The sequence below is a fragment of the Octopus bimaculoides genome, chromosome 14, assembly GCF_001194135.2.
Source record: "Octopus bimaculoides isolate UCB-OBI-ISO-001 chromosome 14, ASM119413v2, whole genome shotgun sequence".
NCBI lineage: Eukaryota > Metazoa > Mollusca > Cephalopoda > Octopoda > Octopodidae > Octopus > Octopus bimaculoides.
In genome coordinates this window covers 21,698,891-21,709,879 of record NC_068994.1, presented here as the reverse complement: position 1 = coordinate 21,709,879, position 10,989 = coordinate 21,698,891, and the positions used below count along the sequence as shown (strand labels likewise).

The 10,989-nt window shown below is 35.2% G+C and overlaps 1 protein-coding gene across 1 annotated transcript in view; it reads right to left on the bottom strand.

Annotated features, from left to right (window-relative positions):
• The window catches only part of LOC106875079 (uncharacterized), a 22,515-nt gene that overhangs the window by 9,414 nt on the left and 2,112 nt on the right, over positions 1 to 10,989 (bottom strand). Inside the window, exons 2-4 of the mRNA XM_014923048.2 lie at positions 6,649 to 6,768; positions 5,608 to 5,809; positions 2,916 to 3,011 (exon numbers count right to left, since the gene is read on the bottom strand). Of these exons, the coding sequence (XP_014778534.1) occupies positions 2,916 to 3,011; positions 5,608 to 5,809; positions 6,649 to 6,728 (378 nt within the window). The 5' untranslated portion in view covers positions 6,729 to 6,768. The remainder of the gene's footprint in view (positions 1 to 2,915; positions 3,012 to 5,607; positions 5,810 to 6,648; positions 6,769 to 10,989) is intronic.

Here is a 10,989-nt window from a genome sequence, read left to right as displayed (position 1 = left end):
AGAAACTCTGCCAAATCAGACTGGAGCCTGGTGTTGCCATCCGGTTTCACCAGTCCTCAGTCAAATCGTCCAACCCATGCTAGCATGGAAAGCGGACGTTAAACGATGATGATGATGATATATATATATATATATACACACACACACACACATATACAACAGGTTTCTTTCAGTTTCCGACTGCCAAATCCACTCACAAGGCTTTAGTCAGCCCAAGGGTATAGTAAAAGACACTTGTCTGAAGTGCCACACAGTGGGACTGAACCCGGAACCATGTGGTTTGAAAGCAAGTTTCTCACCACATAGCCACATAAAGGAATATGGATTTTGAATCTGGGCAGGTACATTACAAGTATTCTGATATTATCCAGGTTCCGGTAAACTGCATTGAAATTGTTTAAGGTAAACAATTACACAGTACTTCACTCAAAAGGTAAATCCTAAGTTTGTGTCCTTGGATTTTATACCTAGATGTCCTAAGATGTAGTTTTTAATTGCATCCTGTAAGTTCATCCAGGGTATATATATCCTGCAAAATTTTTCACTGCATTAGATAAACACTTTCAACCATCTAATAAGTATGGCCAGATTTTTAAATGATGCATGACTTGCCTTTGCCACAAGTAGTAACCTAACCCAAAATATTGCAGTGCACGATATTAGGGAGGGGGCAAAGAATTCAATAATAAAAACCAAGTAAAAATGGATAATGAAATTAATATCGATTTCGGATTTTGGCACAAGGCCAGCAAGTCCAGGGGAATGGGTAAGTCAATTACATTAACTCCAGTGCTCAACTGCTACTTATTTTATTGACCCCGAAAGGATGAAAGACAAAGTCAACCTTGGCCGAATTTGAACTCAGAACATAAAGACAGACAAACCGCTGCTAAGCATTTTGCCTGGTGTGTTAACGATTCTGCCAGCTCACCGCCTTAATAATGAAATTAATATTAATAGTAATTATATGACAGGTGGTAATAGCAACTATGCACATATATTGAATCTAGGGAGATTATAAACAACCAATGTGTATGAAAACAATGAGGCTATAATAGAGGGTGTAAGGGAGATAACTGAACCCAGACCAGACTGATTTAAAGTAACTGTAACAGCTATTTAGAGTAGTAATACACAAAATTTAGTGTATAGCAAAACTAATAATACCACTGGGATAACAAGTAGACGAGATACCTAATTCTTCTGCCAGTAGCAAGCATAGGGTTAATATCATCAAACATTTTGATAGTTGTAAGAACAAAATATATCCACTTAATGGACAATGCCTTAGACAAAACAGTTTACAGATGTAGTTATGACAGATAGAATTTCAATTTATTACACAGGACCATACTCTACTGCTTTAAGCAGCGATTGCATAACCACCTTTCTTCTTTTAAGGATAGAGATAAAGTGTATAGTACAAGACTGAGTGGATTCATTTGGTCATTAAAGGATAAAGACAATTAATTTGATACTAAATGGGGAATAATCAGTAGAGCTTCATCATATACCATTGGGAACACAAAACGTAATTCATGCTTGGAAGAAATCTTCCATATCTTTACCTCTAGGTACAAGTTATTGAACCATAGACACTAATTAACCCAAAAATGCCTGCATTCTTCCAAGAAAATGTTTAGATATTTCCCAAATAAGCATTTTCAATAAGATATTACTTATGTAAAAATACATGGAAGAATTACATCATCATCATTTAACATCTGCTTTCCATACTAGCATGGGTTGGACAATTTGACTAAGGACTGGCGAACCAGATGGCTGCACCAGGCTCCAATCTGATCTGGCAGAGTTTCTACGGCTGGATGTCCTTCCTAACGCCAACCACTCCAAGAGTGTAGTGGGTGCTTTTACGTGCCACCAGCATGAGGGCCAGTCAAGTAGTACTGGCAACGGCCACGCTCAAATAGTGATTTTTACATGTCACCTGCACAGGAGCCAGTCTAGTGGCACTGGCAACGATCTTGCTCACATGTTTTTTCATGTGCCAGTAAGGCAACGCTGATAACAATCAGGCTCAAATGGTGTTTTTTACATGCTACTGGCACAAAGGCCAGACAGCTGCTCTGGCAATAATCATGTTTGGATGGTGCTGTTAGCGCTCCACTGGCACGGGTGCCAGTCATCGAATTTGGTTCGATTTCGATTTCACTTGCCTCAACAGGTCTTCGCAAACATTACCTAGTCAAAAATTGTAGATTTAGCAGAGTAAACTTCACCAATCTAACAATAAACTTCACTCCTATTTTTTACTTTTTTTATCTTCAATTTAGTTCGTCCTAACTCTTGACTTCTCTTAATCTTTAAAGTTCTTTTTAGCTTTATCTTATGTGGTCTATATGAGGAAAAAATTTTGACCTAGCTAGGGCTTCTCCAACTACTAAGTCTACTTTCATGCTATCCCTTTAAATCCTTAAGGGATGCTCTTCCTAATGTCAACCACTTTACAGAGTGTACTGGGTGTTTTATGCAGCACTGGCATAGGTGCTTATACACATTACTGGTACGAGTGCTTTTCTGTTGGACCAGCACAGGTGTTTTTTACATGACACCAGCACCCATGAGCCTGCAAGATTAGGATCGCTCAGTTGAAGAGGAATATAGGGACATGCCTGTAGGCAAATATAATCATGATTTCACTTAGCTTAATGTGTCTTCTCAAGCACAAGTGCTTCAACTCATATCACTGATAAAATATACTATCTAATGATAGCTATTTAGTTAGGCAGACTGAGTTGTTGAGGATTAAGTGCAATACAAGTGACACAATGCATTTCACCTACTTTCATATCTTTCATTTCCTGCTCTAAAACATTATCTTTTATCAAGTGTCAACTACACAAATTTATTGATATAACTCCATTGTTCTGGTTGAAAGTTCAAAATTAACATACCAAAGTTTTGCATTTTGGAACAGAAGTCATGGATTTTGTTGCATTCTTCAACTGCTGTTTTTCCCGGCGGCGTTGACCACTAACACTCACCTTTTTCTGCAAAAAATAAATGACAACATAAGAATAATTAGCAATGTTTTGGATTGACTTATGAGGAAGTTGCTGTGTGATCTGAACAAAGTGTTGACCATGTATTATGAGATTAAGTAGTCATTGATCTGCAAAATTAGAATGGTTTAGCTGGCTTCTTTTATGAAGGCTCAACATGTTTCAAACAATTGTCTTAACTATAATCCAGCTTTACATCATGTTCCTTGTTAAGCAGCTAAAGTTTTTTTGTTTCTTTGTTTGTTTGTTTTTTTTTTGTTGGGTTTTTGTTGTTGTTGTTTTTGTTTTTTTTCATGGTTTAGTCAGAAGAGAAAAGTGAATATCCTTGATCTATGTAGGACCTCTGGCATTGGTAGAAGAAAAAGAAAAAGAAACTATAGCTCATCTGTTGTTGCAGTAGATATCATATTATTTATCTTCAAGCTAAGGACTTAGCTCAAAAGCTTGCAACAGTGAGTTTCACTAAAGGTATCCAAGAATCAGCTGGGATGTTACACTGGAAAATGCATCACTTAGAATTTATATCCAAACGAGCAGAGAGAAGATGGCAGCAATAATTCATTTAAGGTTGTATTTCAATGTAGGTTCTGCTTATTTTATTGAAAACTAACAGAAATAAAAATACTTTAAGACATGTGGTAATGGTGGTGGTGGTGGTGGTGGTGGTAATAGAACAATGCACTGTTGTTCATAACAGTGCTATATGTTTATTGGAACTGTGTTGGTTAGAACAAACTTGAGGCCCATAGTAAAACAGCAATACAACTTAAACCCAAACACAAATAGCCTAAATATTTTCATGCAACTAAAGATCTTTACCATTAACAATCAAGTAATGTATCAAACCAATGAAGAAACTTCTACATGGTCACTCAACTTGCAAGAATTTCCCTTACATCACACCCTACCATCCTCTTAAAAAGAAAGAATGCACTAAATAATGCAGTCTTAGACCTATTCTACAAAAGCAACAAGATGCCTTTGACTGACCAGGACAAATACAACACTGGTGTATATAATTCCCAAGATTTTTTTACTCTTGTATATTTATGCTATTAAAAGTGACATTTAATAATATTTAATGTTCTTTGGTGTTAATGGTAATAGTGGAGACTACAGATTTGGTAGGTGTTACATATAGTCTGTTTGTTCAAGGCCAGATTTCAATGTGATCTATACTGTATTGGAATAGTTGTACTGCTTGATATGGAGAATAGTAGAATAAGATAACTGTGGTGTTTTCTGCATATGAATCTATGTGCATTTTATAACAGTATGTTAAAACACATTGTGCCTGAAAAAAAAGAGATTAATTAGTTAGAAAACCATGAGTTCCTGTAGTACAAAGGACAAAAATTCTCTTACCTTAAACTCTGGGAACAACTTCAAATGAACTCTTCAATTGCTAATTTGAACTTGCAATGCAACTCAAAGATCCTCACTATCCCAACCACCAGCCAGAAGCTAGAATATGCAGAGACTCCAGCTGCATGTTAATTCCATCTAAGCCCCTCAGCCCAAAAGAGATGCCCTTGTCATTTGCCTCCATTCTCACAAGGCTTCCACACAAATATTGGCAGCTTCCCAGCCTGTATGACATAATACATACTTGTTCAGCTCCCAAAAATCCAGGCTATATTTTTCATTGACACAACCACTGCCATCATTGGCAACACATTGCTCTTTACCTCCTCTTTCCAACACATCAAGATACCTTCTACAATCCATCTGTTCCTCTTCTCTCTCAAACTTTCTCTGGCCTTTCTTTTCAATATATGCTTATAGCTGACCTTATTTCTCAATGCCAGGGATCCTCCCTTCCAAAACCATTTTGGTGTCCATCACTTGCCATCAAACTCAATCTGGAAATCATAACTTCGATTCTCTCAATGGCATTCCTTTCTTTAGAGTTCACTCCATCGATCCCACAGCTATAATTTCCCACTGCATGCTCAGGTGAACTCAGCAATTGAAAGTTAAGTATTTTGGTCATGGACACAATGCAAACCTTCTAGCATGTTGGCTGAACTATCCAATACCTCACTGATTCAGTTAACTGTTCTCTCTATGAAATATGTATCATAGTAATTATTTATAAGTAAGGTAACCAAAATGAATAAATAATCTATCTTGCCACTCACTCATCTGATTGACATGAAATGACTCACACACATGATTCAACCTCTGACCTACAGGTGAACTGTCTCCTCTCTGCCTTTTCTATCACTACTGTAATGGCCTCTGTTCTTCAAACTTGACTAGCTTTGTACCTCCATCAGATACTCCCAACCCAATCATCTTTCCACTTCATCAACCTTGTGTCCTACTCCCATCCTAAGCCCTGCACAAACCACTATGCTTAGCCTTCTTCCTCAGAATACCATTCTTCTGGAATATCCACCCTGCTTATGTCTTTCCTTCAGGTGTCAACTTGCAACACTTCAAACAGCATATTATTGGCATCAATCTCACTAGTATTGGAAAGCCTATTAAGGCCATCGAAAAAAGGAAAAAAGCACGATATAATCACTGTAGTTGATTATATTCTGGTACAAATAGTAAAAATATACAAACACTTCCTTACTTTCATATGTTGTGGAAAATCAAAGATCGATGGAACAGCACCATCTCTAAGACGTGTCGTTTGTCCAGTACGGTCAAAACATTCTTCTGTAAAATGCTCACTACACAGATAGGTTTTATGCTCTGGTACCCAAATTTTACCATTCACTTGGTACTTGAGGGCATATGCCCACTCTTTTCTTCGTTTCAAATCCTTAGGAAAACTATAAACAGAGAAAGTAGTTGTAAAATGTTAGAAAAACTGAAGAAAAGGAAGGCAAATGAACAAGAGCCTCTTATATGAATCAAAGAAAAGAAACATATGAAGGGAGATAACTTGTACTAGGAGGGAATAGGAACAAACCACAAAGTAAACAAGTGAAACTAGACAGTCAAGTTAAAATAAAAAGCAACTAAGTAGTAAGAGAGACAAAAGGATTAAATATAAACCTTCAAACAACTGAAAATAGTTGAAAGATATTATTAATGTTTGGAGATCAAAACATTTTCAATAATTAAATCTATACTACAATCAGTCAGATCATCAATCATCATTGGATGCCTTATTACTGGATGTGTACTTTATACAAATTGATCTCAACTAGAATCTTCTATTTCATAATTAATAGTAAAAACGTTCTTAACCAGTAGTTCACAGATGTTTGTACACTAGTTATGAAATAAAGAATATCCACTTCAGTTTAGAAATAAAAATTACTAGTTCAAATTCAATTTGATATTATTTTCTAATCCAGAGGTATGAAACTTGATCATGAGTGAAGATCATTATCAGGTATCTTGTTTTTTTTGGGGGGGGGAAGTGTAGGGGTAACTATTAAAAATAATTTTTCATATAGTCTAAAAATTTAATCTTAACAATTCATCTCATACATTTAGACATTGAGTGGTAAGTGTTAATTAAAACTGCCCAAGTATAAAAAAACAATTCCTGCAGAAGTTAAAAATTGGGAAATCAGGCAACCAATACTACAATAGAATAATTTTAAATTAGCATAAACTGTATGAAAACAAAATAAATATTCCAAACTTTAGGCATACTGACCAGTGAAATGTGATGCCTTGCTCACGTGCTTTTCTGTCACTTCGACGTGTACATTTATATGCTGCACAGGATGTTGGCATAACTTTACCTTACTCTCCCAGCTGCTAGAGCTAGACTCATCTGCAAATAATAATAATGCTGGTAACAATGATTTCTTACAGTGTCACAATATTCAAATTAGTAGAGAAGGAAGTCTAGTGAACTAAATCTACAAATAGTAAATGACTGGCTAGATAAAAGACCAAAACCCAAATTGCTCTAAATCTTGAACTGATCAAGTAACACTATTTAGACAAATACACAAGAATAAGTGGCATGTAAACAATACAATTCAGACAAACTATATATGAAGTGTAAACAACTAAGGGAACTTAATGTCTTTGTCAACATGAGTTGACCAATTTGTCAACAACCTTTTATTCATGAAACACCAAAATCAGATTGGGTTTTTTCTTGCAGGACTAACAAGAACAGCTCAATCAATGTTGAAGAAGTTGACAAATTTAAATTTGCCAAGTGATAAGACCACAGAGGCCAAGAAAATGCTGAATATTAGTTACTTGATGGTTTAGTCAGAAGAAATAAATCTGACATTTGCAAGACATCATGGACTGGTGAAATCGATACAGTTTATGTTGAGCTTGAACATTTGTAAGTTGACAATTGAAGGGAAAATGTAGGCAGGAAGAGAGTTTTCATACTGTGAAGATATGGTAGAAAGTGAGGATAATGTATTTGTAGGTTAAAGGGTAAATTGTTAGTAACAATCAAAACCTGTGCTTGCTACAGTGGATTACTTGGCTCTATGAAACCTTCACTTTAAAGATTAGAAATTTTGAAGCAAAAATTCTTTATCTTCCACCATGACAGTAAAGTTTGGCTATAACAGAGTGAGATTTTAAAAAAGAATTCAGCAGATTCTCCTGCTCTGAGTAGTTGAGTAAGACCACAAATTAAAAAAGTTCTGATCCATAACAAATAATTTTAATTTCTTCATTTAATCTCAAAAAAGTACACCAAGAATAACATCAGTACAATATTGCAGAAAAACATGTTTTACAGATATTTTAGTGATAAAAAATCTGTTTGTGTTGTTAGTTCAGAAGTAGCCAGGGAAACATTTCCAATTTTTGGATTAATTTCCAGGCTGAGTTGATTAGCTAATTTTTGGCTTTAAAAATTCCAGCTACCTTGTATTACTTTTGGCTGTTATTATTGGTGTGAGGTGCTCAATAACAGAGGTGAAGGTAAAGAATGCGTACACCACCTGTTTTTGGGGGGGTTTTTTCAAAAGATTTTTCGGATTTCTGTTTTCCATATAGGAGAATACGATTTTGCTCAAAAATCACATTTTCAAAATTTTAATTCCCTCCACCCCCACCCCCACCCCAATTTCTTAATGTTTAATTTTTTTAAAAACCTTTTTTAAAATCCACATACAAAAATACAGAGATTACGAATCTGAGAATTTTTCTTTTTTTTAACTTCTAATTTTTTTTAAGAAACACTCAATGCCCCTTCCACCCACCCCCTCACCCACTCATCAACTCCCCACTTTCAAAAAAATAAAAACTCAGAATGTTTAACTTTCGATTGATGTTGTGCCCCCAAATTCTAGTTAGACACTGTGCTACACAGGCTAAAAGTATAAAAATAAACAAAATTGAATCTAACAGTAAATGTGACCATCTTTTTCAAAAATTTTGTGTCAATGCTAACAAACAAATATATAAGACTTCTTTTGCATACTGATGTCCGTTGGCTATCCAAAGGCAACTGCTGGGCAAGATTTGTAAACTTATTTAATACAATAGTTGTAGGATCTTTTCAATTTGGTTGCCAGTCCACTGTATGATCTTTTCAGTTTGGTTGCCAGTGGCTCCAAAAAGTTTATTGAAAATTTTAAAATTTGGCATGGATCTTTTCAGTTTGGCTACCAGCAGCTCCAAAAATTAAAGTTTACTGAAAATTTCAAAATTTGGTACAATAATACACTTGCTCAAACTGAATTGCTGGAGCTATTTCATTTTTTCCAGAAAAATGTTTTTAAAAAGTTATAGAGGATTAAAGTTTGATCATTTTCACCCAGTCAGGAAACAGGATTTGGAAGTTGTCATTTTGTGTGTTTGTAAACAACAGGTGTTATGTCTCCGGTAATTTTCTTTCATGTAAATAAATCTTATTTAGCTGTTATTTTTAGCACACCTTACAACCACCTCAATGCTCAATGACAAAAAGAAACAAACATTAAACAATTTTAAAATGTTAAATTACAATTTAAATATGCATACAGAAAAACGTATCTCGTCTCACAACACACTCCTAAAACCCACTGCTCAGGTAGGACCCTTCCTTGGCTGACTGCTGTCAACATGTGCTTCCTCGCAGACTTTTCAAAGACTGTTAGTATGGCAACAGGCAAAAGAGTCCTCATGTTTCAGCTTGTTACTATCAAAACAGACATGAATGTGTTTGTGGCTTACAATTCGCTAAAATTACCAAAATTCTCAAACTTTAATTACTAATAACTTTTTACTTATTGATTTATATATAACGAAAATTACTTTCACATCATTAATTAACCTATAAAAGTGTATCATTACACTGAATATGAAACCAATTCAAACAGAAAATTGACACTGGTTGTATTCTTACAAACAGAAGGACACTCAGACTTAGCCACTGAAATTCAAGCTCAAATGAAGAACATACACTATCTCAGTTGGATTTTCCATAAGCTGAACAAGGTCACTCTTCTGCTGCAGCTAAAATTGATAATGCTGATAGACTGTAAACAGGTGATGAGAGCTTTTGTTGAAAAACTCAATCTTTTTCAAGTTAATTTAAAACTAATACAGTTTCATAATATGCCCGAACTAGAGGAAATAGACTTATGTGAAAATGACATTAGTATTTATTGCGACCATCTGTCTGCCTTGAAAAATGATTTAGAAACCAGATTTACCAATTTATCCAACTTCACTATTCAGCCAAGGATGACTGACCCATTCGATTGTAATCCTCAGAGTGCACACAAAAATATCCAGGAAGAAGTCATCGAGATGGAATGTAATGATGAATTTCAAATTAAGTTAAAAAAAGAAAGTTTGTCTGAATTTTGGCAATCAGACACTGTAAAATCACTATATTCAAATTTGTGGTCACAAATGTCAAAAATAATTTTGTTTCCCAACATCGTATCTTGTCAAAACTGGATTTAGTACTGTCAATCACATTTTGCGGAAGGAAAGAAACAGGTTTGAAATTATTTCACATGGAGATATTCATATCTGTTTGAGTAGCATTAAGCCTGACATTGAATTTTTAGTAGAATATCACCAATCTCAGGGCTCACACTAGTTAGTCCTTTTCTACATTTAAATTTAGAATAAAGTTTCACTTTAATTTGTTTATCTTTTGCATTTACACGTACAAAATTTTTTCAGTGTTGATTAGTCATAATTACATTATATTTAATATTTGTTATCATTTTTTGGTGAGCGATTATCAATTAGCTTGTCAAAAATAGCTTTTAGGGAGTGATGGCCAGGAAAAGGTTGAGAACCACTAGCCTAGGTAATGGAAGCTATCTACTACTTCTCAGGAAACTCCAGGCATTTGAGGAAGTCTATTTCCTGTACATTCTTCATGTTTATTGCACCCACTGCAAACCTTCCATGATACTGCTGCACTTCTTATGTGTCCATAGCTTGCACTGGGTACACCATACAGAGTTTCTACTATTACCTTGCCTAAATATCAAGCAGGGCCATCTCCTTGAAGGGATTTGTGATTTACTTTCTTTCACACCTGAAATCTCTCTAGTTCATATAGCGATTCAGTTATAAGAACAAGGTCATCAGTGTAGATGAGTGCCCAAGGGCAGCCAGTCTTACATAGCTCCGTTATGGCCTAGAGGGCTATGATAAACTAGAGGGGACTGAAAAACAATATGTGGTGAACAATTTGTATACTGTGGTAGCTCTCAGTCATGTTCCCAGTTACAGTATATGCAACTGCTCATACTCTGTGCAGCAGAAGCACATGTACGTCATCATAACCATAAAAACATGCTGCATGACACATCGTAAAATAAAAGGAAATAAATTTTAAGGATAGACCAGTTTCTATATTCTCTAGCTTTATAATTATGCATGCATATATATATATATATATATATATATACACACACACACACATACATACATTCCAAAGGAATTTTTGTCCATTCTTCAGCTAAAACAATCTCCAGTTCTTGTAGTGATGATGGTGGAAGATATCGACTCCTTACTTGTTTTTCTAAAATGCACCATAAATGTTCAATAATATTGAGATCTGGGG